The following is a 27,632-nucleotide window of genomic DNA, read 5'->3' as shown; positions in this document are numbered from 1 at the left end:
AAGAGAGGGGGAGAGGCGACTACTACTAAGTACCTTCTCGGTGCCAGGCACTTGTGAGGGTTCAATAAGACATGGTCCCTGTCCTGAGCACCACACCCAGTCTTCAAAACAGACTCATCGGACTTCCCTGCTGGCGCAGTGGTTAAGAATTCGCCTGCCAGTGCAGGGGACACAGGTTCGAGCCCTGATCTGGGAAGATCCCACATGCCGCAGGGCAACTAAGCCCGTGCACCACAACTACTGTGCACCACAACTACCAGTGAGCCTGCACTCTAGAGCCTGTGAGCCACAGCTACTGAGCCCGCGTGCCACAACTACTGAAGCCCGCATGCCTAGAGCCCGTGCTCCGCAACGAGAAACCGTCGCAATGAGAAGCCCGCATACCGCAAGGAAGAGTAGCCCCTGCTCGCCGCAACTAGAGAAAGCCTGCACACAGCAACAAAGACCCAAAGCAGCCAAAAATAAATAAATTTAAAAACAACAAAAAACAAACAGACATCATCATCTCCCTCCCCTGAAATACTCCAGCTTTCTGCCAGGAGTCGGCTAAAAGGTCCCCTTCTTGAAAAGACTTTCTTTCATCACTCTAAAGCTACTCTAGAGAACCCACTTTCTTTTCTCTACAGTACTTCTCACAATTTCTAATTATCATTTATTATTATATTCTATGATTACTTATTACTCTTATTTTCTCCCATGCACATTTAGAATACGAACTCCATAGTGAAGAAACCACCGCACCTTTGGTGACTAGCACAGTATATAACCGTTGAAGGCACTCAAACACTTATTGAATGAATGAAAACAGGAACTGTGACTAAGTTTCTGGATGATCAACATTTTCCAGGCTAGTTAGCCCCAAATCCCTCGACTTGGTTCCCTTAGTTATGAAGCAGCATGCTGAGTACTCACCTCCACCTGAGTGACATTGATGACCAGCACTACCACCATCAATACTGCAAGCAGACAGCAGAAAAAACGTAGTTTGAAGAAACTGATCCACATTGTCTGGCTGTGTCTTGATCACCCATGGCCGACACCATGCTCCCTTCAGTCCTTAAAACGCCATGTCTTTGTTTTTCTGAGCTGCAGATGAGCTTTCAGTTTGACTTGCTTCTTTTCTGCTAGTTTACTTACGAGTTCTTTGTATAAAAGAGCAACTGAGGTTGATTTAAGAAGCACATTTTTCTCCAAAGGACTCCTTCGAAGAGGGGAGATGAGAAAACAGATTACCAATTACAACAGCTTAGAGTGGAGTAAAAGGAAAGACACCATATTTCCTCTTCCTTAACCTTACTGAAGACCCAAAGTCATAAGAGAAAGCAAAGAAACAGAGCACAGTAACATCTATTCCATATCCGGACAATTTACTTAAACCCAGCTCCAGGCTTCTGTGTAAATACAGAGATATTTGTCCTACTACCTATTTAGGTTTTAACTTTTAAGAGAGCAAAGAAGAATATCTTCAAACCCTTAGAAATTACAAAATTCAAGTGTTAATTTTCTAAAGAGGTCTAAGTAAATAAAACCACTTCCCTTCCCTTACAGTTTAAGTTTTATTACATTACTAGAGTAATTATATTTAAAGGCAGTAAGAAGAAAACCTGTGATTTTATGAGAAGATCTGGGATTAGGTGCAAACCATTCTGATAACCTCTGGAAAACAGGGATGCCATCCCTCTGTATGGCAGGAGACAGGAAACACCCTTTGGGTTTCTGGCTCCCTCACCACACATGTGGTTCTGATGGTCCCTCAGCTGAGTAACAAGGCACAGGAGGAAAGACACCTGCCCTGAAGATGTAGGAGAGGAAAGCTAAGCTTCAGGAGTAACAGCTCACCGAAATCCTTCATCACACCTGCTAGAGGCAGAAGTCTTGAGAGTATGTGGCTCCTAACTGTTCTTCCATGTAATTATTTTAAAATGCTCTCCCCAGCTGCTTTTATGATATAGGTAAGCAGTGAAAATGTTAGTGTTTAGTTCCCAGTGAGGCTTTCCATGCAAGGCAGGATAGAGAGGTAAAGGTGAAAAGGGTGCATAACCACGGTGCAGAGGACCTCAGACTCCCTCAGCTGCACCAATACTCCTACAGTTTTGTGTTGGACCTGGCAAGCCCCCTCTTCCCTCACTCCTCCACTCTTTTGGTCTAATACGTTCCCATACCACAAGGACATACAACAACACTTCCTCACCCCAGCTTCATAAAGGAGACAAGGCTAAGCTATTCCAGTATGCTTTCCATCCTCAGAATTCCCACAACACTTACGTTTTTCACTTCTCAGCTGATCTCTGTACTTCTATGCATTTCTCATCTCCCCAACTACTCTATACCAATTAAGACTATATTTAAAAAAAAAAAAAAAAACAGAAACTATAAATCAGAGAAAAGCAACTTAAGGATAACAATGTATCATACTTTTTGATTCCTTCCCAGTACTTAGCTCTTTACATGATATACCAAAGATAATACTCCACTGCACCACGGTAGCCGTGGTCTACGTACTGTGGAAAGGCCAGCAGCTCAGAGGACGTCAGTGTGGTTCAGAGCTGTTCAGCAGCAGCACAGCAATGGTCAGTGGCGCAGAAGGACGGCCCAAGGGCAGCAGACTTCAGAGCTAAAGGAACGAAAGGCCTTATAGGCAGCAATGCAAACATGCAAGAAGCCCCTCACAGCCAGGGACTTCTTATAAAAATCATTATGGAAGGTCATGCCAGGAAAAGATCTGACTTCCTGCTACAAGTAGGTGGAACACTGAGATTGAGAGATCCATCTGTACACCTAAATAGATACAGGTGTACTACTAGATGAGGTGTACTAGACAGACCTCTCTTTGAAAAGACACATACTAAAATGTTGATGGTTGTCACCTCTGGGTGGTTTTTATTTTTCTCCTTCATCTTCACCAGGAAATAAAACTCACAAATATAAAGAAAAAAGCTGGTTTCTAAAAGTAATAATTAAAGATGGGCTTATAAGGAGAAACAAGGCATTAAATCAGATATGAGAAAACAAATTTAAAATGAAAGATTCCAAAGTGAAAAAAGAAATCTGTAACAGATTTCTGGGTTTTTCCTACAAGTATAAAACCTAGGCATTATAGCAAGAAATCTATTTGCAAAGAGAGCAGGAAAATATCATTTGGTATCTCAAATTGCCTTAGAATTGAGTAAGAACAACAGTGCTAGATAGGAATGACTCTAAAAAAAAAGTTTCCTAGATCAACCAAAAAATAAAAAAATATAATTGAATTTAATTTACCTTTTTTTTTTTTTGGACATTTCCAGTTCCCAAGAAGAGATACTTATTAGAACTAAGAAATTAGGGTTTACATCTAACTTTCCTTCCAGTGTAAAATCTGAACTCAAGCAATCGTGAGAGCCCTTATTCTTTTCTTGTCACATTCGAAGCACATGTTGAAGTTTTTCATTTTTATACCATTCTTCCTGCTGCAACAGAGATAAGCACATGAAATACAGGTTAAAGATACTGAAAATGAAGCAAAGGAAAATATATTTGAAATCAAGAATACAATTTTATAGCAAAGAGATGTACATAGATTTCAGTACAAAGTAGTGGGCGGAATAAGGATAGGAACATTTCCTTTCCTAGTAATAAATAGAAAAAAAAAACCAACAATAAGTGGCTATTTATATTCATGAACTTACATAGGGCAAATTATTCTCAGATCTGAGCTAAAGGTCAAAACCTTATAAATAGCAACATAACTGGAAAAAATATAAACCACAGATAAAAGCTCCATATGTTATTTTTCTTTTTTTTTTTAATTTTTATTGGAGTATAGTTGATTTACAATGCTGTGCTGATTTCAGGGGTACAGCAAAGTGAATCAATTATACATATACATATATCCACTCCTTTTTAGATTCTTTTCCCATATAGGCCATTACAGAGTACTGAGTAGAGTTCCCTGTGCTATACAGTAGGTCCTTATTTTCTTATAGACTAGAATAATCATGTAGTTCAATGACCCATCCTACCACTAGAGAAAACAAGAAGTATCTGGACACATCTAAAAGTTGTGATCACTCCATGAGGAATCTCAACTTGAGCAGTCTTGTTTTCAAATCTTTCTGAAATGTTAGAGCACCACTTATTCATGCTTCATATTTATGTTCAAATGACAAGCAAAAAGTAAAATCCATGGTCTGCTGGGTCTGTTTTGCCAAATTTTGATTAAGACTATTTACCAGCCAATCTAAATTCTTTATGGCCTGTGGCAACAACCCTATACTGCCATTAGGTACCTGACCTCCTACCCCCATCTCACAAGAGAATTACAAAGTGATTGCTTATATCACTTGGAATTACAATTGTCAGTAACACAAATGAAATACTTGAGTTCAGTACTAAAAAGAAAATTAGGGGCTTCCCAGGTGGCGCAGTGGCTAAGAATCCGCCTGCCAATGCAGGGGACACGGGTTCCAGCCCTGGTCCGGGAAGATCCCACATGCCACGGAGCAATGAAGCCCGTGTGCCAAAATTACTGAGCCTGCGCTCTAGAGCCCGCGTGCTAAACTACTGAAGCCTGCTCGCCGCAACTAGAGAAAGCCCGCGCTCAGCAACACAGACCCAACGCAGCCAAAAATAAATAAATAAAAATTAGGCAGCAACCCCATCCTCCGGGAGTGCTAACGTTCTTAGACAAGCACTACACAAAAACAATACATTACTGAACAACCACACACCCGGTTTCTGGAATAGTCCCCATCCTAAATACTCTGACCTGCCAGCCACATAGATGTACTTGTCAGAGCAAGTATCTGGAATTTTAATTCAGAATACAAGGACCCCACACATAAAAGACAAAAGCACAGATTTACATGGAATATATCCCAACTTAAATGTTCGTATCTTGAACTTTCCAAAGATCAGCTGTATTTCATAGGGTGCTGAGTAAAACCTTGAAACTTAACAGGGGAACGTCTAGAGAAAGAACTGGAGACTCATCCAAGACCATGGTGATGATGGGTCAACCAAATAAGATCAATCCTTGGATAAAAATGAAGCAGGGACAGGAGTCTACACAGGGACAGAAGTCTACAAGACTTGTTTCCCCATATTCCATTCCATTTCTCTTTCATGTACCCCCATCTCACATGCCCAAAATGCTGACTCACCTAGGGCTGCTCTTCTTTCAAAGCAGCACCCCAATGCTTTCATAATACCCGGGGGCAGTAGGGTAGAGAAGTAAACAAATCAGTTAAATAAGTCACAAAGCAATAAGTGCTATAAGAAAAAAATAGGGCATGTTGATAGGCGGTGGTCTTTAACCTTGCATGCCCATTAATTATCATCCCAGAAGCTTATAAAAATACCAATGCCTGCATTCCACTCAACCAACTGGGTCAGAATCCATAGGAGTAGGGTCCGAGAAACAGTTTTTATTTAAGGTCTGCAGATAATTATAATACACTGCCAGGTAGGAGAACCAATGGTATAGAGTGGCCAGAGGGTCTTATTTGTACAAATTGCTCAGGGATGGCCTTTCAGAAATGATGCTTGAATTGTAACTTACATTGTCCCTCCAGGACAATCCGATTCTGGGTCAATGGGGATAGCCAACCCTACTTCAGGGATCTATCCCTTCGTTTCCTTTCTCAATAACAAATAACTGCACTGTATCAGGCCCAGAGAGATTGTGAGGATGAAAGACACAGAAGATGTTAAACACAGTCAAAGGAAAGCGGAGCCCAAACACTATGGAGGAACAGTGTGCTGTTCTACTGCGTGGACTGAGACAGTTACCAGGGTCTGGGAGTGCCGCCAGCTTCAAGAGCACGCTGATGTTCCAAATGATAATTAACCACAGTGAGAAGGGGAGAGATCCATCAGAGCAGCGAGATCCTTTATTCTTTAGAAAACGTGGCAACAATCCTCCTTTAGAATAAATAATGAAAGCAAGGAAAATTTTACGGACAATTACAAATTTTGTATAAATCCTGTGAATCCCTCTTACCACCACACTAGTGGTCTTTGATCAAGTGGAGATGAGCGACAGGCCAGGCAGAGTCTCCACATCACACCTTGTAGAATCACACTTTACCCAAGTGACCTCAATCTGATGTCCCAAAACGGCAGCTCAGTAAAACCAGAATAGTCCAACGCATTAGAGGACCGCCAGCCAAGAGGCAGCTGGGTCTCGGAGCAGCGATGAGACTGGAGATGCGGGCAGAGGAGGGAGGCGTCTCCAAGTGCCCCGCACTCGCTTAGAAAAGGGGTTAGGGGAAGGGGTCTTTAGCGGCCCGGAAGTCTGGGCTCCGCCGCGCTGCGGCTGCTCCTGCGGGTGTTGCAGCAAGTCGAGAAAGCTGAGGATGGAGACGCTCGCGCCCAGCCCCGCCCAGGGACCGGCTACAGCTCGGGCTACTCCGGACCAAGGCTGCGGCAGCCGGTGGCTTTAACTCTGCCCCGCCTTGGGCCGGAGCCTCCCGTTCCAGGTTCAGATGCCCCAGCCATGACCCCGGGGCTGCAGCTCCTCTGCACCGGGCCGGGAGCTCGAGAGCCAAAGCGCGGAGGAAGGGGCTTAGCAGCCGAGAGGCGCCCGGGAGGAGCCAGGCAATGGTTCGCTCGGGCGGCAGAGGCTCGGCCCGGCCCGGCCCTGGAGCACAAGCCGCAAGCTGGCACTCACCTCCGCTCTGGCCTCCCGACGTGCGCTCTCCGGCTGCCGGGTACCCCAACGCCCGCCGCAGCTGCACCAGGCCGCCTGGCCCCGGCTTCCGGGACCAGCTGTGTCGCCTCACCCCCGACCCCCGGCTGCGATTGGTTAAGCTCTGGGAGGGGCGGACCGAGGGCGCTGACTGACAGCCGCGGGCTTGGAGCGCAAGCGTCCCCCGGAGCAAGGACGCAGAGTTGGCGCCTGTCGGGCTCCGCACCACTGGGCTCACGCACGAGGGTGTCCTGCTGCTGTCGCCCTGTGGTCTGAGCTCTGGCCCCTATCAGGACCCCAGCTCCTGTCGCCCTCAGACATCAGGGTTTCCCCAGGGAGCATCCATTTCGAAGCTTTTGTCTTCTCTGCCTAAGTGACCAAACCCCAGATGCCCCTACTTGGGCCGTGTTTCCGCTCAGTGGCGCAATGTTTTGTTCCCTGCAACAGAGAAATAAGATTTGCCAAGCTGGGGCTTCCCTGGTGGCGCAGTGGTTAAGAATCCACCTGCCAATGCAGGGGACAACGGTTCCAGCCCTGGTCCGGGAAGATCCCACATGCTGCAGAGCAACTAAGCCCGTGCACCCCAACTATTGAGCCTGCGCTCTAGAGCCTGTGAGCCACAACTACTGAGCCCGCGTGCTGCAACTACTGAAGCCTGCGTGCCTAGAGCCCATGCTCCACAACAAAGAGAAGCCACTGCAATGAGAAGCCTGCGCACCGCAATGAAGACCCCAGGCAGCCAAAATTAATTAATTAAAAAAAAAGATTTGCCAAGCTCCAGCAGAGAGCCATTGGGTCCTTGAATCTTTCCTTGCTTGAAATTAGTGGACGTATTCTGTTAGCCCTTAAAACAACCCTTTTGCTTTTACTCGCCCTGTACGTGACATGGGTCTTCCAGCAAAAAGACCTGAATACTCACCCCACACACACCCGAATTCTAGGTAATCCTTTTTGGACTTTCTTCTAAGCAGTGAAACATCTGTAGCAACTATGTGAAATTCAGGAACTGAGAGTCCTTCGAAGACAGAAGCACTTGCTCAGGAAACCGGAAGAGATGGCAGGGGTGCTCTGTGTTCCTCAGGGCTGGGAACACAGTGGGATTAACCCCAGTTTATCCCAGCAAAACGCAGCCTCTAAAAGTAGACTGCCCACCCATGCGCTCTAGGGCCCTCCCTTGCCAACTGCTGAGCAGGTGTGCTGCAACTACTGAAGCCCTGGCCCTAGCCAATGGTCCACAACAAGAGAAGGCACCACAGCAAGAAACCGGACACCACAACGAAGAGTAGCCCCCACTCGCTGCAACTAGAGAAAGCCTGCTCACAGCAACGAAGACCCAACACAGCCAAAAAGACAAACAACAAAAAAAAAAACAAAAGTAGACTGCCCAAGACTATTGTTCCAAGGTCAAAATATTTGACATTTACTGACCACAACGGACTCTATGTGCTCATTCAGAAGTTTTCATGTCAGACCTGCATGCATGGGTAACCCATATGACTGGAATAAAAGGTTCTACGTGGGGCAGTCTCTTCTGGAGTAATCATTTCATTCTTCTTTCTCGAGGATCAGCCTTTTGGACTCGTAAAAGGTGGTTTCCATTGCCTCTGTGCCTAATGATCAACAGCCCCATATAATAGGCTTCTGCTCTAAGTCCCATCTTCCAGTAGGTGGACTCCCTGCCACCTGTCTTTCACAGTCTGGCTGTCTGGCAAGTGGCTAATACTTAAATAGGACATGCTGGCTCCTAGTCATGAATTTGGACCATTGGTGAGCCTTATTAACCCCCATTCACACAGGCACTCAGAACCCTAAGGCATTTTAGTGATCTTATATTTTACAGTTATTACAGACACAAACAAGAGTGGCAGGGACCAGAGATGCCTGTCCATCACTACTAGATTCTTAAAAGATCTCTGACTGCAAAGCCACCACACTCCCAGTGGAGAGTACTACTGTACAAAAAAACATGCACTTTGGATCCTAGCCTGACTCAGTCTAATTCACAGCTTTGTCTCTTATTAGCAGTGCCATCCCAAACAAAGTACTTAACTTCTCTGAGTTCATTTCCTCAACTGTAAATTAGGGGCAACACCACCTGCACTTAGGAATAAGTGAGAAGACAAATGAAAAGTACCTAAAAGAGTGTCCCAAATCTCTTCCTGTTGAATTCCCTATCTCAGGTCATGACATAGCATAAGGAATTTCTAAATGTTGCATTTATGATAACCTAACTTTGAGCTGGGAGAAAAAAATGAGAACATAGGTTTGTATATTTTGTTATGAAACCAAAGGAACTGGTCATTTCTGACCTGTCTGCAGAAATGGTTTAGATGCTAATGTTACTAAATTTTATTTCTCTAAGTAAAACAAAGAACGGATCCTAAGTTTAGATAAACAAAAGCAAATTAAGCTTGTTTATGATGCAGCTAACTTGAGAGGTATTCACCAGCAAGTCTGGCTCCATCTCTGATGGCAGAAGCTTGCTGCATAAGCACTCCCGAGTCCATGTCAGCTCCTGATTCAGTTCCTTTGCTTCCTCTTTTTGAACAAGTGACTGAAATTTGGGCCAGAAGAACCATCAAGCTATTGTTCAAAATAAGTGACTGCTGTCACATTGGATACCAACCACCTTATTCCAAAACACCACAGACAGTGAGAGGATGCTGCCAAGGGTGGAGACTAGAAGAGGTATTTGGTGCCTGTATTAGTCTGCTCAGGGTGCCATGGGCTGAGTGGCTTAAACAACAGAAATTTATTTTCTCACAGTTCTGGAGGCTGGAAGCCCCAGTTCAAGATGCCAGCTGATTCAGTTCCTGGTGAGAGTTCCCTTCCTGGCTTGTAGATAAGCCTTCTCAATGTGTCCTTACATGGCAGAGAGAATGAGAACTCTCTGGTGTCTCTGCCTCCTCTTATAAAGACACCATTCTCATCAGGTTAGGGCCACAGCCTTATGATCTCATTTAATCTTAATTGCCTCTTGTTGGGAAAGGCAGTCTTTCAGGCATGAGGCTTTGGCTTGGAACACTTCCTGACCAAGAGATAAAAGCCTGTGGCTTGTGCTGAGCTTGTTGCCTTGTTTGGGAGTATTTTTCCCTGTTTCAGACTTAATGCGTATTCCTTTGCTCCACTCTCCCCAGAGGGTTCCTTCACCCCTTCCACCATATGATGACACAGTGAGAAAATGGCCATCTATGAAACAGGAAGCTGGCCCTCACCAGACACTGAATGCCTTGTTCTTGGATTTCCAGCCTTCAGAACTGAAAAATAAATTTCTGTTGTTTATAAGCCACCCAGTCTATGGTATTCTGTTATAGCAGCCCAAACGGACTGACACAGTATACAGTCAAAACAATTTTCCAAAGTTACTTAGGTCATCTCCCTTTTTCCTATCCCCTTCAGTGAGTTTATGTCATACATCTGTAAAACATATTCATTTGGGGCTTCCCTGGTGGCGCAGTGGTTGAGAGTCCACCTGCCAATGCAGGGGACACGGGTTCGTGTCCCGGTCCGGGAAGATCCTACATGCCGCGGAGCGGCTGGGCCCGTGAGCCATGGCCACTGAGCCTGCGCGTCCGGAGCCTGTGCTCCGCAACGGGAGAGGCCACAACAGTGAGAGGACCGTGTACCGCAAAAAAAAAAAAAAAAATATTCATTTGTCATAGTCCTCATTGCATCTTGAGATCCCCTGATATCCTAGTTAAGATGGGGGGTAAAATTTGCATATAGTAAAACTTCAGTCTTTGTGTACTGCTGCATAGGTTTTGACAAATATCTAGAATCGTGTATCCACAGCCACAGTACTGTATAGAATAGTTTCATCACCTAAAAATTCCCACGAGCAGCCTCACCTGCCCTCAACTCTCGGCTACCACTAATCCTGTTTTCTCTCCCTATAGTGTTGCCTTTTTCCAGAATGTCATATAAATGGAATCATGCAATATGTACTCCCAATATTTTGATTAGCAAAAGTTTGGAAACGATTACTCTTGCTGATTCAGATATATCTAAAACAATTACCAATATCCACCTAATCACCAAATTGGGAGTCAGCTTCAATTTACAGCATTTTAAAAGGACTCTTCTCTCAGCTCTGTATGTTAAATTATCTAAATTTGGAAGAATCTTTTTTTTGGCCGCACCATGTGGCATGCAGGATCTTGGTTCCCCAACCAGAGATCGAACCTGTGCCCCCTGCAGTTGAAGTGTGGAGTCTTAACCGCTGGACCACCAGGGAAGCCCCTAGAAGAATCTTTTTTGAGGTGCAAAAAGATTTTCTTTTCCTTCAAAGACAAAAGAGAAAGTACACAGAAAGCCGTGTTATTCTGCTGACTTGCTTTCAATCCCCTCTGTTTTCTTTTTTTTTTCTTTGGCTGTGCTGGTTCTTCGTTGCTGCATGTGGGCTTTCTCTAGTTATAGTGAGTGGGGGCTACTCTTTGTTGCAGTGCATGAGCTTCTCATTGTGGTGGCTTCTCTTGTTGCGGAGCACAGGCTCTAGACACGTGGGCTTCAGCAGTTGCAGCGTGTGGGCTCAGTAGTTGCAGTGCACGGGCTCTAGGGCTCATGAGCTTCAGTAGTTGTGGTGCACAGTCTCAGTAGTTGTGGCGCACGGGCTTAGTTGCTCCATGACATGTGGGATCTGTGTAGGCTGCGGTCCTCTGACCCCCGAGGCCCTCCTGGTTCACTCATTCCTAGGCTCCTAACTTCTACCATGGGCCCTTGTTATCTGGACCTGTTCCCCCTGGTCACCAGTCTCCCCTCAGATATCCACAGGGTATCATGCAGCTGCATCCATGGGTAAGAGACCTTGCACCCTGCCTGTTGGGTAGCCCAAGGGATGCACAAAGGTCAGCCTGAGGCTGCACAATCCCCTCCCCAAGGCAGTAGGATTCATTACTTCCACTTTGGCCAGATTAGGCTGCTCAGTCTTCTCTGATAAACTGTGAATTTTCTCCACTGCGTCATCCAGTGGCTGTTGTGTCATCCTTCCCTGTGCTGCCAGAGCACATGGCCTGAGCCTCTCTTTGGTCCTTATCACAGGCTGCCCTGTGTTATTGTCCATGTTCTGACCTAGCCTAGGCCTCTGCTAGGCTGTGAACTCCTTGAGGGCCAAGTTTGTCTGACTCCTTTCTGCATCCTTTTTACCTTGAATCACAACAACTTATTTATAAATATATTTTTCTATTATATTCTGAATTCCCTGCAAGTAAGGACTGTGTCCGATTCCTCTCTTTGTCCACTGCACCCGGCACAGGGCCTGGCACAGAGTAGACAACAGTAAAGTTATGCTGAATGAACAAAGGAGCCAAAGGCCCTTGGCCTTCTGGAGCTGAGAGGCCAGAGCAAGTTTCCCCAAGGGAGAAGCAAGTTGTGTCCCTCTGTGGCTTGCACTCTCAGCCTGCTGAATACTCCTAAATGAGTCTTCTCTGTGGGGGCCTGTATCCAGGCCAGTCACAGTACTTCCTGGGAATGACCTGCTCTCTGGCTTGAGCTTGGTCCTGCCTGGATGTCCCAGGATCACAGCCCAGGTCTAAAGCCGAGCCTTGACCTAGGGTTCTCATTTCACTGGCATTTCCCCTCTGTCCCTATTTGGATTTTCTGTAACTGACCGCCTCCAGGGAGATGCTGGGGCTCAGCGTGTTTGAGCGTGCCTTGGCTCTGTGCTACCATGTGCTATAAATGATATCTGTACTGTAAGAACTACCATGACTCTTTGAAACAAGAAAGATGAATAAAGAGCTTTATTCTGATGGCAATAAATAAATAAATAACCTGGTTTCAAGACTTAGTGTAAAGCTATAGTAATCAATATAGTGTAGTACTGATATAAACAAATAAATAATGGAATAGAATAGAATCTAGTTATATTTTAAAAACAAACTCATGGAAAAGGAGATCAGATTTGCAGTTACCAGAGGTGGGAAGTCAGGGGAGGGGGTGTTGGATAAAGATGGTCTAGTTATAAAATAAATAAGTACCAGGGAGGTAATGTGAACACAGCTGTATGTTATGTACGGAAGTGGTTAAAGGAGTAAATCTTGAGTTCTTATCACAAGGAAAAAATTTTTTTCTTGAAGTTTGTGTCTATATGGATGTTCACCAAACTTATTGTGACAATCATTTCACGATAAATGTTAAGTCAAATTCTTATGCTGTATACCTTAAACCTATACAGTGTTATATGTCAATTATATCTCAATAAAACTGGGAAAAAAATTTTTCCAGACAAACAAAAGGTGTGTGAGTTCATCCCCACGAGACCTGCCTTACCAGAAATAGTAAAGGGTATTCTTCAAGCAGAAACAAAAAGATGCTGACATCGTAAAAACATGAATGTGTAAAACTCACTGGTAATGCTATAGTCAAAATAAGATTCTCTAATATTTCAATGTTGTTGTGTAATTTACTTACAACTGTAGTTTAAAAGTTAAAAAGGAGGGAATTCCCTGGTGGTCCAGTGTTTAGGACTCAGCACATTCACTGCCATGGCCTGGGTTCAATCCCTGGTCAGGGAAATAAGATCCCAGAAGTTGAGTGGTGCAGCCAAAAAAAAAAAAAAGTGAAAAAGGAAATGTACTAAAAATGACCATAATGACAAAACAAAAAGACAATCCACTGAATGGGAGAAAATATTTGCAAATGATATGACCAATAAGGGATTAATATCCAACTCAACATCAAAAAACAAACAAACAAACCAATTAAAACATGGGCAGAAGAACTGAATAGACATTTTTCCAAAGAGGAGATGCAGATGGCCAACAGGCATATAAAAAGATGCTCAAGGTCACTAATCATCAGAGAAATAAAACCACAATGAGATTATCACCTCTCAGCTGTCAGAATGGGTATCATCAAAAAGAACACAAACAACAAACGATAGTGAGGATATGGAGAAAAGGGAACCCTCCTACACTGTTGGTGAGAATGTAAATTGGTGCAGCCACTGTGGAAAACAGTACGGAGGTTTCTCAAAACACTAAAAATAGAACAACCATATGACCCAGCAATTCCACTCCTGGGTATATATCTGAAAAAAACAAAAACACTAATTCGAAAAGATACATGCACCCCAATGTTCACAGCAGCATTATTTACAATTGCAAAGATACAGAAGCAACCTAAGTGTCCATCAACAGATAAATGGATAAAGAAGAAGTTTATATATACATACATACACACACACACACACACACACACACACACACACTGGAATACTTAGCCATAAAAAATGAAATTTTGCCATTTACAGCAACATGGATGGACTTGGAGGGCATTATGTTAAGTGAAATAAGTCAGACAAAGAAAGATATATACTGTATGATATCGCTTATATATGGAATCTAAAAAATACAACAAACTAAGTGAATATAACAAAAAAGAAGCAGATTCACAGAGAACAAACTAGTGGCTCCCAGTGGGGAGAGGGAAGGTGGGAGGGGCAATATAGGGGTAGGGGATTAAGAGGTACAAACTATTAGGTATAAAATAAGCCACAGGATACTGTACAACATGGGGAATATAGCAAATATTTTATAATAACTATAAATGAAATATAACCTTTAAAAATTGTGAATCACTATATTGTACACCTGCAACTTATATAATATTGTATATCAACTATACATCAATAAAAAATTAAGTAAATTTTAAAAATAAATAAATGAAAAAGAATGCATTACTAAAAATGATAATGGTAACTTAATCCAGAAAAAAATTCAGAATATTTAAATTCTCATGGTTAGAGAAAATTAAAAATTAAAATTTAAACTTATATGCATATATTGTTACAGATAAGCATGATATGATGATCAACAAAATATTTTCAAACACAAAATATATTATTCTAGGATAAATATCTTTGGGAGTATAGTGGAATAGAAATATGAGTTAATAAAAAAGGAACAATGGAAATTTTCTAATTCTTATGAAAGAGTGTATTAATGTATTTTAAATGGATTATGGTAGTTATAAAATTATAGCATTTGATTTCTCATGAGACATTTAGAAAAATGTTATAATAATTTCATTTTTAAATGTCAATTCTTACAATGTGCCAGAAATTAAATGCTTTGTAACAAAAAAAAAATACAAAAACCGTAACTACCAAAATTTCTTATTGGATATACAATGTTAAAAATGTATCATCAATAACCTAAATGTGAGGTTACCTAAAAGTATACTAAAAGTATAAAGTTTCTATATGCTATCAAAATGATTATCAGCTTACAACAGAATGTTAAAAATATAAGACACTTTATGTAAGCTTCATAGTAATCACACACAAAAGAAAAACTGTAGTAAACACAAAAAAGATTACAATAAAGGAGTTAAAGCACACCACCACAAAAAAAGTCATCAAATCACAAAGGAAGATAGAAAGACGAAGCAAGGAAAAAAGAATCTACAAAACAGTTAGAAAACAATTAATAAAATGGCAATAATAAGTCCTTACCTATCAATAATAACTTTAAATATAAATGGTTTAATTCTCTAATCAAAAGACAGAGAATGGGGCTTCCCTGGTGGTCCAGTGGTTAAGACTCCACGCTTCCACTGCAGGGGGCACAGGTTCAATCTCTGGTCGGGGAAGTTCCACATGCCACGAGGTGCAGCCAAAAAAAAAAGACCAAGAATGGCTGAATGGATTAAAAAACAAGATTCAATGACATGCTGCCTACAAGAGACTCACTTTAGTTTTGAGGACACACACAGTGTGAAGGAATGGAAAAAGATATTTCAAGCAAATGGTAACCAAAAGAAAGCACAAGTAGCTATACTTAAGACAAAATAGACTTTAAGATACAAATGGTCAAAAGAGACAAAGAAGTTCATTATATGATGATAAAGGGGTCAATTCATCACCAAGACATAACTGTATTTATGCATCTAACTTCGTGGTACCTAAATATATAAAGCAAATACAAACAGAACTAAAAAGAGAAATAAAGAATAGTACAATAATAGTTGGAAATTTTAATACTCTGCTCTGAACAATGGATAAATCATCCATGGAAAGAATCAATAAGGAAACAGCAGATTTGAACAACACTATAGACCAAATAGATCTAACAGACATAGAGAACATTCCATCCAACAGTGACAGAACACACGTTCTTCTCAAGTGCACATGGAACATTTTCTAGGATAGATCGTAGGTTAGGTCACAAAACAATTCTCAACAAATTAAATAAGATAGAAATTATATCAAGTATTTTTTCCAACCACAGTGAAATGAAACTAGCAATCAAGCACAGGAGTAAAGCTGGAAAATTCACAAATATATAGAAATTAAACAACACACTCCTGAAAAGGCACATTAAAAAATATCTTGAGACAAATGAAAATGAAAAGGCAAAATACCAAAACTTATTACAACTGATACCACACAAATACAAAGGATCATAGAGACTAAAATGAACAATTATACACCAACAAATTAGACAACCTAGAAGAAATGGAGAAATTCCTAGAAACATAAAATCTAGCAGGAGTGAATTAAGAAGACATCTGAGAAGACCAAAAATGAGTAAGGAGATTGAATCAGTAATCAAAAACCTCCCAACAAAGAAAAGTCTAGGACCAGATGGTTTCACTGGTGAATTCTATCAAACATTTAAATAATTAATTCCAATCCTTCTCAAACTCTTCCAAAAAGTTGAAGAGAAGACACTCCTAAGCTCACTTTATGAAGCCAGCTTTGTGCTGATACCAAATGCAGATAAGAATACAAGCAAAGAAAACTACAGGCCAATATCCCTAATGAATATAGGTGAAAATTTCCTCAACAAAATACCAGCAAACTGAATTCAAAAGTACAATAAGAGGATCATACACCATGCAAGGATGATCTTTCAACAAACACAAATATATATAAGTTATATATAATAGATATTTATTTATATATTACATAAATATTACATAAATATAATTATATAACATACAAATATATAATATGTATGTATATATACCTGACATTATTATAATTATATATTATTAAATAATTATATGTATTATATAATGTATAATATATAATTACATGATATATGCAAATATATAATTTATATATACTATATAATTTAAAATACAAATATAAGAGATTTCCCTGGTGGTCCAGTGGTTAAGACTCTGCACTTCCACTGCAGGGGGCATGGGTTTGACCACTGGTCGGGGAACTAAGATCCTGCATGCTGCACACCGTGGCCAAAAAAATAAAAATAGAATAGAATAAAATACAAATATGATACTTCACGTTTATATATACAGTTGACCCTTGAACAACACGGGTTTAGACTGCATACGTCCGTCCACTTATACACAGGATTTTTACAATAAATACATACTGCAGTATTACGCAATCCTCAGTTAGTTGAACCCTCCGAGGTGGAACTGTGGATACAAAGGGCTGACTGTAAAGTTATACCAGGATTTTTGCCGTTGCAGGGGGGTTGGCACCTCTAACTCCTGTGTTGTTCAAGTGTCAACTGTATATAATAATTATATATTACATATGATATACATAATAATTATATATAAATATATACAAATATATATTATATATATAAACATATATAATATATAATTTAAAATATAAATGTGATACATCACATTAATAGAATGATAGACAAAAATCAGATGATCATTTAAGCAGAAAAAGCAGTTGACAAAATCAACATCTATTCATGACAAAAAACTCTCAACCAACTGAGTATAAAAGGAATATACCTCAGGACTTCCCTGGTGGGGCAGTGGTTAAGAATCTGCCTGCCAATGAAAGGGACTCGGGCTTGAGCTCTGGTCCTGGAAGATCCCACATGCCAGAGCAACTAAGCCCGTGCACCACAACTACTGAGCCTGCTCTCTAGAGCCCGTGAGCCACAACTACTGAGCCCACGTGCTGCAACTACTGAAGGCTGCATGCCTAGAGCCTGTGCTCCACAACAAGAGAAGCCACCATGATGAGAAGCCCACGCATTGCAACAAAGATTAGCCCATGCTCAACGCAACTGAAGAAAGCCCACGTGCAGCAAGGAAGACCCAATGCAGCCAAAAATTAAATAAATTAATTAATTTATTTTTAAAAAAGGAACATACCTCAACATAATAAATGCTACGTATGACAAGCCCATATCCAACATCATACTCAATAGTGAAAAGCTCAAAGCTTTTCCTCTAACATCAGGAATAAGGGTGCCCACTCTCACCACTCCTATTCAACATAATACTGAAGTCCTAGCCAACGCAATCATGCAAGAAAAAGGAAAAAAAAAGTATCCAAATCAGGAAAAAGTAAAACAGTCTGTTTGCAGATGACATTATCCTATACAAAAAAAAAAAAAACCCTAAAGATGCTACCAAAAAGCCATTAGAACTAATCAATGAATACAAGTGAAAAGTTGCAGGATACAAAATCAATATACAAAAATCAGCTGCATTTCTATACACTAATAACAAACTCTCTGAAAAAGAAAAAAACAATCCCATCACAATAGCATCAAAAACAATACAATGGGGCTCCCCTGGTGGCGCAGTGGTTGGGAGTCTGCCTGCCGATGCAGGGGACACGGGTTCGTGCCCCGGTCCGGGAGGATCCCGCATGCCACAGAGCAGCTGGGCCCGTGAGCCATGGCTGGAGCCTGTGCTCTGCAACGGGAGAGGCCACAACAGTGAGAGGCCTGCATACCTCAAAAAAAAAAAAAAAAAAAAAATACGATGGTGTGTTAGTTTTTGCTGTAAAGCAAAGTGAATCAACTACACACATACATACACTTTGGAATAAATTTAACCAAGGAGGTGAACTTCTTTACACTGGAAACTGTAAGGACTTCCCTGGTGGCACAGTGGTTAAGAATCTGCCTGCCAATGCAGGGGACACAGGTTCAAGCCCTGGTCTGGGAAGATCCCACATGCCGTGGAGCAACTAAGCCTGTGTGCCACAACTACTGAGCCTGCACTCTAGAGCCTGTGAGCCACAACTACTAAGCCCACATGCCACAACTACTGAAGCCTGTGTGCCTAGAGCCTGTGCTCCACAACAAGAGAAGCCACCATAATGAGAAGCCTATGCACCGCAATGAAGAGTAGCTTCCACTCGCCGCAACTAGAGAAAGCCCATGCGCAGCAACAAAGACCCAATGCAGCCAGAAATTTAAAAAATTAAAAAAAAAAGAAACTGTAAGACATTGATGAAAGAACTTGAGGAAGACACAAATAAATGGAAAGATATCCTGTGTTCATAGATTAGAAGGTTAATATTGTTAAACATCTAAATTACCCAGAGCCATCTATAGATTGCAATCCCTAACAAGATTCCAATGGCATCATTTTACAGAAGTAGAAAAAACAATCCTAAAAGTCATATGGAACGACAAAAGAACCCAAAAAGCCAAAACTGAGAAAAAAGAACAAAGTAGGAGGCATCACACTTCCTGATTACAAAGCGATAGTAATCAAAACAGTATGGCACTGGCATAAAAACAGACACATAGACCAATGGAACAGAACTGAGAGCCCAGAAATAAACCTTTGCATATACAGTCAACTAATATTTGACAAGAGCCAAGAATACTCAATTGGGAAAGGATAGTCTCTTCAATAAATGATGTTGGGAAAACTGGATATCCATATGCCAAAGAATGAAACCAGACCCCTATCTTATGCCACTCACAAAAATTAACTCAAAATGATATTTAAACATAAGACATGATACCATAAAACTCTTTGACAACTGCTAAGAGAATAGATCTTAGAAGTTCTCAACACATAACACACACACACAAAATTGTAACTGTGAGATAATGGATATGTTAGCTAACCTTATTGTGATAAACATTGTACACCTTAAACTTACACAATGTTGTATGTCAAGTATTTCTCAATAAAACTAGAAGAAAAATTGTAATAAAGTTGGAAAAAAACTCAAAAACACATCATAGCAAATACATACAATGGAATACGACTCAACAATAAAAAAGAATAAACTATCAGGTGAATCGCTAAATAATTATGCTGAGTAAAAGAAACCAAAGCAGAAGGAAGGGTTATGAAATGATTTATCTTTCAGGGGTGATAAATATGTTCATTTTCTTGACTGTTGTGATGGTGTTATGGGCATGTGTCAAATGTATCAGTGTCCACTTTAAATATATGCTGTTCATTTTATGTCAATTATATTTCAATAAAGAATTTTTTTAAATTTTAAGATATATATATCATCTTTTATTTCCTGCTCTAATCAATTTTTAACTAAACAACTGTATTATTGTGCTTAGGATGCCATAATAAAATTCCACTGATTGGGCTTCCCTGGTAGCACAGTGGTTGAGAGTCCGCCTGCCGATGCAGGGGGCGTGGGTTCGTGCCCCGGTTCGGGAAGATCCCACATGCTGCAGAGCGGCTGGGCCCGTGAGCCATGGACGCTGAGCCTGCGCGTCCGGAGCCTGTGCTCCGCAATGGGAGAGGCCACAACAGTGAGAGGCCCGCGTACCGCTTAAAAAAAAAAAAAAAAAATTCCACTGATTGAGTGACTTAAAACAACATAAATTTGTTTTCTCGTATTTCTGGAGGCTGGAGTCCAAGATCAAGGTGCCAGCAGGTTTGGTGTCTGATGAGACCTCTCTTCCTGGCTTGCAGATGGCTGCCTTCTTGCTGTGTCCTCCAATGCCCTTTCTTCTAGGCATGATGCCCAGACAATTTCTTGTGCCTCTTCCTCTTCTTACAGGGATACCAGTCCTATTGGATTACGGCCCCATCCTTATGACCTCATTTAACCTTAATTACCTCTTTAAAGTCCTTACCTCCAAATGCAATCACTTTGGGGGTTAGGGCTTCAACATATGAATTTGGGGCGGGGGGATACAATTCAGTCCATAACACCAACCAACTACAGTCCTAACTGTGTCAAATGAGAAGGCTTCTGCTATATTTACTCCCTCCCTCCCTAACACTTTCAGCACCCACTGTTTCAACAGCAACTGGCAGTGTCACCTATGCTCTTTGAGGGATATCTGCTCTTCTCTACCCAGAGAATTCCAGTAAGTATCCTGGAAATAATGAAATTTATACCAAACTAAATTAGCATTCCTTTCATACGGCTAGGATTGTTTTACGGTAAATTCACTTATATAACAATACTCTGGACCTTCCTTAGAATTTGTATCTAGCTGTCCAGTGGTTATGACTCCATGCTTCCACTGCAAGGGGCACGGGTTCAATCCCTGGTCAGGGAACTAAGATCCCACATGCCATGCAGTACAGCCAAAAAAAAAAAAAAAAAAACTATCTGCAATATGTTCTGAATTTTATTTAATTACCCAATAATTACAAGCACAATGAATAACAACCATTACTACTAATCACTATAATAAACAGATGAATCACTCAAACAAATGTACAAACTTTTTATTTAGCATTAGAGACTCAAACACAAATTAAATAAGTATAATATAAATTAAGCCTTCATAAAACAATCCACAACCACTTTAAATCATCTACTATTTCTACAATAAAATTAAAGAGAAATCTAAAAATAGTGAAAAATCATATTATTTTTAAACTCATACTGTCAACATTGAAATTATTACAAAACATTCAAAGAAATTTAATTAGAAAATGAACAAAGCCACTATAGAGTGATTCCTGCTATCCACTAAAATGAACTAAGGAATTAAATTATAGTATGATTTCTACTCATACACAAATTAAAAGCACTTTATTTTTAAAAGATAGTTAATTATCTGTTTCTCTCCAAGGCTGTGAGAACTACTCTGTTTACTTGACTTTTAAATTTAATATGGCACAATAGGTTTGATCAATGAAAACAGTATCACTAAAAATGTTTAGAATATTCCTTACAGACCTTTTCTGCTTTATTTCATAAATGAGGGGGTCACATATTTAAAAGTTAAAATATTATAATAAATATTCCTCAATAAGGTATGTGGCAAAATAAAAATATATATTAAACAATTACTTTTCATTTACAAGTGGGAAATTGATCAGACTTATTTTATATTTTCCCTTTTTATGTCTTAATTGTCCAGAAAAAAATTTTTTTTATATTTTATGTTATTGTTATAAATCCAACTCTAAGAATTGATGCCCAAAAAACGACCAAGGGAGATAGTATGATATCTTCAGTCCATGTTGTTTCTGAAAATACTTATTAAAAGTGGAAATAGATCTGTCTTAAGTAGATAACAGAAAAATACACTATTATGGTATTTGTATATTTAAAATAATCTAAAACAAAAGAAAAGAAAAATCCACACTCAAGAATTCAAGAATAAAGTATTCTGCATACATATTAATAACTGTGTGGCTAAATATTTTCCTAAAAACATGCATATTATAAGGCCTTTTATAATTGAATTTATAAAAACCAAACTGTATTGTTTATATATCAACTGTCATGATTGAAGCTTTCTGCACACCAGGAGAGTTAAAACTTTAAATCTGTTATTCTGTAAAACTGAAGATGAAATATAATCAAACTAGCTTTTCACTAGAAAATTTTATATATCTCAGCAATCTGTTATACTTCTTGTCATCAAAAAATAGACTCCAAGATGCAGTTATTCTTTCAAAATGTTAGTTTCTACTGCGTTACTCTTTAAGAACCATTTTAATCAAATCACATTTCTTGGAGAAAATTCACTTAGGGTTCTGAATGAATCAGTTGTTTTCTACAAGCAACTCTGCCTTGAGTGGTAGAGTTCTAGCTCTCTTAGAAGTATTTTTTGTCTTTCAAAGAGAATGAAAAATATGTAGAGACTTTCTTACTCACTTACTAAATGTAAAGAATAATAGAAAGTATATAATAACATTTTGGAATACAATAACGTTTAAGTTTCCACAGTTTTTTTTCTATAAACTAGCTATAACCTCAGAAAAGTCATCGAAGTTCTCTGTGCTTTAGTTTCATCTTTAAAACAAAGAGATTAGAATAGACAATCCCTAAGGTTCCTTACAATTCTCACATGGTATGATTCTGAAGGAATATTTAATTGATATATTGAATGTCCAAAAATCAAGAGAACTGAACTAAAATAGCACAGCTGAACTAAACCTCTCCTATTAGAAAAACACAAAGACTGTGTTAAAGCTCAACTTCTCAAACCTTACTAGGCCCATTCCCTCTTCAGCCACACCAATGAATAGCCCAGAGTTAAGACCAAATATCTTAATTAAATAAATTATTTTAATTACAGTGTGCCAGCCAGGTCTAGGTTGGGGGTATAGTTTACATTATTTTCATCCTATTTACATTCAAGATAATCTGTACAGTTAAGGTTGGGGGGCTACTTAATATTCTTGCACTTCAAAACCAGTGAAGTTAAATACAGCAGAGTATTAGTCATTATCATATTCTGTCAATTTCAAAATAAAAGTATGTTGAATACCATTTATGGGCTAGAAAAATAACACAAAGGTAAAAAAGAAAATCTTGCTGACAAATGCTGATGTTCAAATGAATTCAGTTGTGTTTTGCCATTTCTCAAAAAAAGAGAAGAGGGAGGAGATGTCAGGAGAAACCTACTTAGGTAATACTGAACCACGACATTTCAGAAGCTTTTATGAGAAATTAATGTACCATGAAGCAGCACTTTGGTACTAGTGCAGTGCAAGTTGGTTTTCCTTTGTCTAACTATGGGCAGCAAATGAGGCACTTAACTGTAAAATAGAAAAATAGGGTAGATTTAAGAAGAAAATTCAAAACCATTCATAAAAGGTAATTAGCATTATTCAAAAAGTTTAAAATTCTACTTTTATTTAACATGCGTTCAATGTTATACATGCTTTGCTAGGGAAAATTCTTTGAATGTAAGACTGCTATTTTGTTTATGAGACAGAAAATATTTCCTTTGCAAGAGATTCTGGATTTCTGAGAATGAAATCCAAGTCTTCTCAACCTGAGTGCTACATATTTATAAACCGAGAAAAATGCATCTTACCCATACTGGAGAAATGTTTCTAACCATCAACAAAGTATAACATGTGATCCCTGACTTTATTCTTGGAAGGACCAGCTTTTATTTTATATAACTTCAAAGAAGGGGACCTAGTGACTGTAACTGCATAATGAATACATATTTAGCACCTAAATTTAGAGAACAGTTAAGTATTGCCATAGTTTTAAATCACTGTACGTCCATAGATTGGGGGGAAGTCAGATATGTGTTGTTCAATGATATCAGAACATTCTCAAAGATTAAAACATCAAGCTTCCAAAAATTATCCTTGATTTGCGAATGCATCTATCTATAATATTCAAACACAATATTATCATTTCTTCCTGGAGTTACAGACATATATTCTTTTAATAAGTAAAGAAATAAATGAGGTTTATTTTTTCTTTACCACCATTAAACTGTCTTCTGAATGCGGCACTTTTTCAGAGATTTAGATAGAAAATAGTCCTTAAAAAAATGTCTTTCATATTCTACCATTGGTATTATTTTAAATGTTCTTTTCTATGAGGCAGAGATCAAGAGTGAAGTAAATGATCATGGGTCTCTGCTGAAAAACATAAGCAAATATAAAGCAGGAACAAAGAAAACGAACATTAATTTCTGGCAATATATTGGCACATAAGTGCTTATCTAAGGGGTAAAAAAAATCACTAAATGAAAAGATAATGAATGTTTGCTGTGACATTATTCCAAGTGAATGGAGCCTATACCTAAGAGAAATAGTCTTGTGTTGCCTCTTTAAATAAGCTTGACTTTAATTCTGGATGGAACACTTTGCTTCATATGTTAAAACTGATACATGGCATTAACTAAAGTTTTCCGTGAGACAATCTAATCATTCCCACTGAAAAATCATATAATCTTACCTCTTCTCCCTATTCTCTTACAAGAAGGCTTCTCTTGACTCATAAGGGAGGAAAAAGGCTTAAAAACACATGTTCTTACTCCAAGGAGGATGGCAAATTTCAGTAGTTCACAATCCTTACATTTGTCATTTATGTTCACTGTAACCAACTGCATTCCTCACTACATAATTAATTTCCTCACATACAGAAGAATTAAAATTCTCTTATTTATATCTTTAAGGTAAAATTTTCTATCTTCTTTAAGGTATTCTAGTTTATTTATTTATTTATTTTTTAACATCTTTATTGGGTCTAGTTTATTTTTGAAAGGAAATGAATACATAAAAACACAGGAACACTGTTGATTCAATTTAGTTGTTAATAAAGGGCATGTGGCTTTCAATATGAATATTGTTTGATACATTACAGCTTAAGTAAAAAGCTAACTAAGTCAAAATGAAGATTCAGCTTAGTACCTAAGATGTGGAAAATGTGAGACAAGAATATAAATTCCATATAAATAGTAACAAAATTGGGAGAAATATTCTTCTTTCCCAAAAAAAGCCAACTGAAAATATTCTTAAATTAAGTGGACTTCTGCTTCCCAAACAACAAGACATGCTACACAATAATACCAACGTGCAATACCTGAAATGTAGAATTACATTCTGACTGCTGCCCTTGAACTTCTGCATTTAATTCACAATTCTCTGGTGTCTGATTGATTTCATCTTGCAAAGTAGGAGATATGCCGTGAGTGTCATCTACAGAAGCACTGTCAGACAAGACATCTAACTTTTCAGGGGAACGAGCTATGTGAAGCTTACTATCTCCCGTCCCTTCATCAAAATGTGTCCTCTCATCAGCATCATCTAGCTGTTGAACTGAAGTTAGATACTGTTCAAGCAGACTATTATCCTGCTCATTGTTTGAGCTTTCCTTACTCCATTCACCATGCTCTTCACTAACATCCCCTATATCTGACTCTTTGCCATATTTGACTGTGTCAATGGAATTCCCCATTATGGAACTTTCACTACCTTCTGTGGAACTTTTTTCAAAATCCAAAGGATCCTGTAAACAGTGAACTTGTTCTGTTAAGGAGGAATGAAAACCAGAGTCTGGGAATTCTGGTAAGGATTTCTCTTGAGAAGCTTCATCAGGAGCAATGAACCAATCAGAGTTTTGATCAGAAGAGGGCTCCTGACTTTGGGTGAATAATGGAGGGTTAGATGGCACCAGAGTACTTGATACGGGAGGAACATCAGGACGGCAGGAACTTAGATGCTGGTCCACCGTCTGCTGCCAAGCTTGTAGAGACCTTACCTATAAACCAAAGGATATAGTTTTACTACAAAATATAAATCATGCCTGTTTTACAACTGTCCTTTGAGCTTTCTTCCCCAACACTCATGAAGTTGGTAAATGGCAGATGGCATAACTGGAGTTAGAAACGACCTGACTCCTCTTATCCTTTCCATAGCACCCCCAGCCTAGACCTGGCTGGCACAAGTGGTTCACGTCCTTGGTAATAAAAGGTCCTTACCAGCAGAGCAGGGATGGGCCAAAGCAATTCTCTTCCTACTACTGGAAAAATAATCAGAAGCACAATAGCACATGTATAGCTGACTAAGGGGTAAATAAGGTACTCGATAAGATACACTTAAGTCTATCAAATAAGACAGACTAGAGCCTATTAATATGAGTAGATTCACTAAAATGGAAGTCTCATTTTAGATACCCATTTGGGATAAGAGTTTTTAAAAACTAACAATATAGTATATACAACTCTAAAATACCTAAAAATACCCCAAGTTCTTGATAATATGCTTTTACACTTTTAAAGTATAATTAAAATCTCAGAATTTTACTGTAAAATCTGCAACAAGAAAGCAATATAAGAATTTTTTAGTTTCCCTTTGACCATCCTCCAAGGTAATCACTGATAGCAGGTTAATATGTAGCCTTCCAGACCTTTTACTATGTATTTTCAAATATAATATAGGTAAAATCCTATTATAACAAATTTGTTTATAAAAATACTTCCAAGGGATTATTATCAAGAAGTATTTGTTGGGATACAATAATAGTAAAACCAATGTTTTAGGGAACTGTCCCTAAAGTGTGCTACTACAGGATTCAAACTCTCTCCCTGGAAGTCATGTGTACCTTTTAGGACATGCATATTATAGCCATCACACACTATTTCAATCACTTTTCATTCAAATAGTCTCAAAAGATAAAACAAGATAGTTACATGAAACTTCAAATTGGGCTTTTTATTTCTACTAGAAAATTATAACAATATCCCTCAATTTAGTACTTTCCTTCAGTGTTATAGTTCTTTATCTCTCTGGTCAAAATTATGAAAATATTTTTCTTCAGACTAAATAAAATGTAACAAAATTCACTGCCCTAGTTCAGAGTTAGTGGCAAGGAACACAAACCACATCCTTAACCTTGAGAAAGGGTGCTTACTTTTTACCTGTAACTACTCTATGATTATCTCAGGAAATCTAGAATTTTTCTTTGTTCACACAGTAGGTAATTCAGCAGGAGGGAGCTTACCTGGTTCCAAAGGAATCTGACAGCCTCTTCTTGTACAAATTTTTTAATACGTTCTTCATCTCTTTCTTTTCGTAATCTACAATAATTCAAACTCCATTACTGATACAAGAAACGGTGCTTTGAATTGTACTTCTTGTTATGACGAATAAACACATACGTTGTAAAGAGATGAATATTCTAATAACAGTCCTTTCCACTTTTAGAATATCTAAGTGAAACTTTAGTTTTAAGCTATGACTCAACATAGAAGCCAAATAAGATGTGACTGAAATTCAGATTATACTGGTTCTACAAAGGACTGCCAGTAATGAAAAATAAAATATTAAATGGCTCTTTATCTGGCCTCAATTTCCCAGCCAAACACACCAAAGGGGCAGGAGCTGCAGAAAGGATCAGGACCACAGCTTGAAACACCCTCTTCTAAGAGACCAGTAGGACTAATCACATCAAATTTCACATCCCTGTTTGCCTCCTGACATACTCTTTGCTGTCAACAGACCTTCCCCTCATTCATTAAAGTTTTCACTCTGCGCTCACTGCCCCCCTCTCTGTACTTAAACTAATCAGAAACCTAAGGTTCTCTTAGCT

At 39.3% G+C, this 27,632-nt stretch overlaps 2 protein-coding genes across 4 annotated transcripts in view; both read right to left on the bottom strand.

The window, feature by feature from the left end:
- Positions 1-6,746, bottom strand: part of NXPE3 (neurexophilin and PC-esterase domain family member 3) — a 53,512-nt gene extending 46,766 nt beyond the window's left edge. Inside the window, exons 1-5 of one of the 2 annotated variants that reach the window (XM_060010586.1) lie at positions 6,647-6,746; positions 5,767-5,898; positions 3,259-3,446; positions 2,503-2,614; positions 913-1,201 (exon numbers count right to left, since the gene is read on the bottom strand). In XM_060010586.1, coding sequence (XP_059866569.1) covers positions 913-1,005 — 93 coding nt within the window. In that variant the 5' untranslated portion in view covers positions 1,006-1,201; positions 2,503-2,614; positions 3,259-3,446; positions 5,767-5,898; positions 6,647-6,746. Of the gene's footprint in view, positions 1-912; positions 1,202-2,502; positions 2,615-3,258; positions 3,447-5,766; positions 5,899-6,646 lie in introns of those variants that run through there. The other variant, XM_060010587.1, reaches the window with a different exon arrangement.
- Positions 6,747-20,983: 14,237 nt separating this feature from the next.
- Positions 20,984-27,632, bottom strand: part of CEP97 (centrosomal protein 97) — a 28,480-nt gene continuing 21,831 nt past the window's right edge. For both annotated transcript variants that reach the window (XM_060010584.1, XM_060010585.1), the window contains exons 10-11: positions 27,045-27,120; positions 20,984-25,802 (exon numbers count right to left, since the gene is read on the bottom strand). In XM_060010584.1, coding sequence (XP_059866567.1) covers positions 25,098-25,802; positions 27,045-27,120 — 781 coding nt within the window. In that variant the 3' untranslated portion in view covers positions 20,984-25,097. The remainder of the gene's footprint in view (positions 25,803-27,044; positions 27,121-27,632) is intronic.

The sequence above is a fragment of the Delphinus delphis genome, chromosome 4 (assembly GCF_949987515.2).
Source record: "Delphinus delphis chromosome 4, mDelDel1.2, whole genome shotgun sequence".
Taxonomy (NCBI): Eukaryota; Metazoa; Chordata; class Mammalia; order Artiodactyla; family Delphinidae; genus Delphinus; species Delphinus delphis.
Note: the sequence above shows the minus strand (reverse complement) of the source record. Positions and strands in the feature narration are given on the sequence as shown.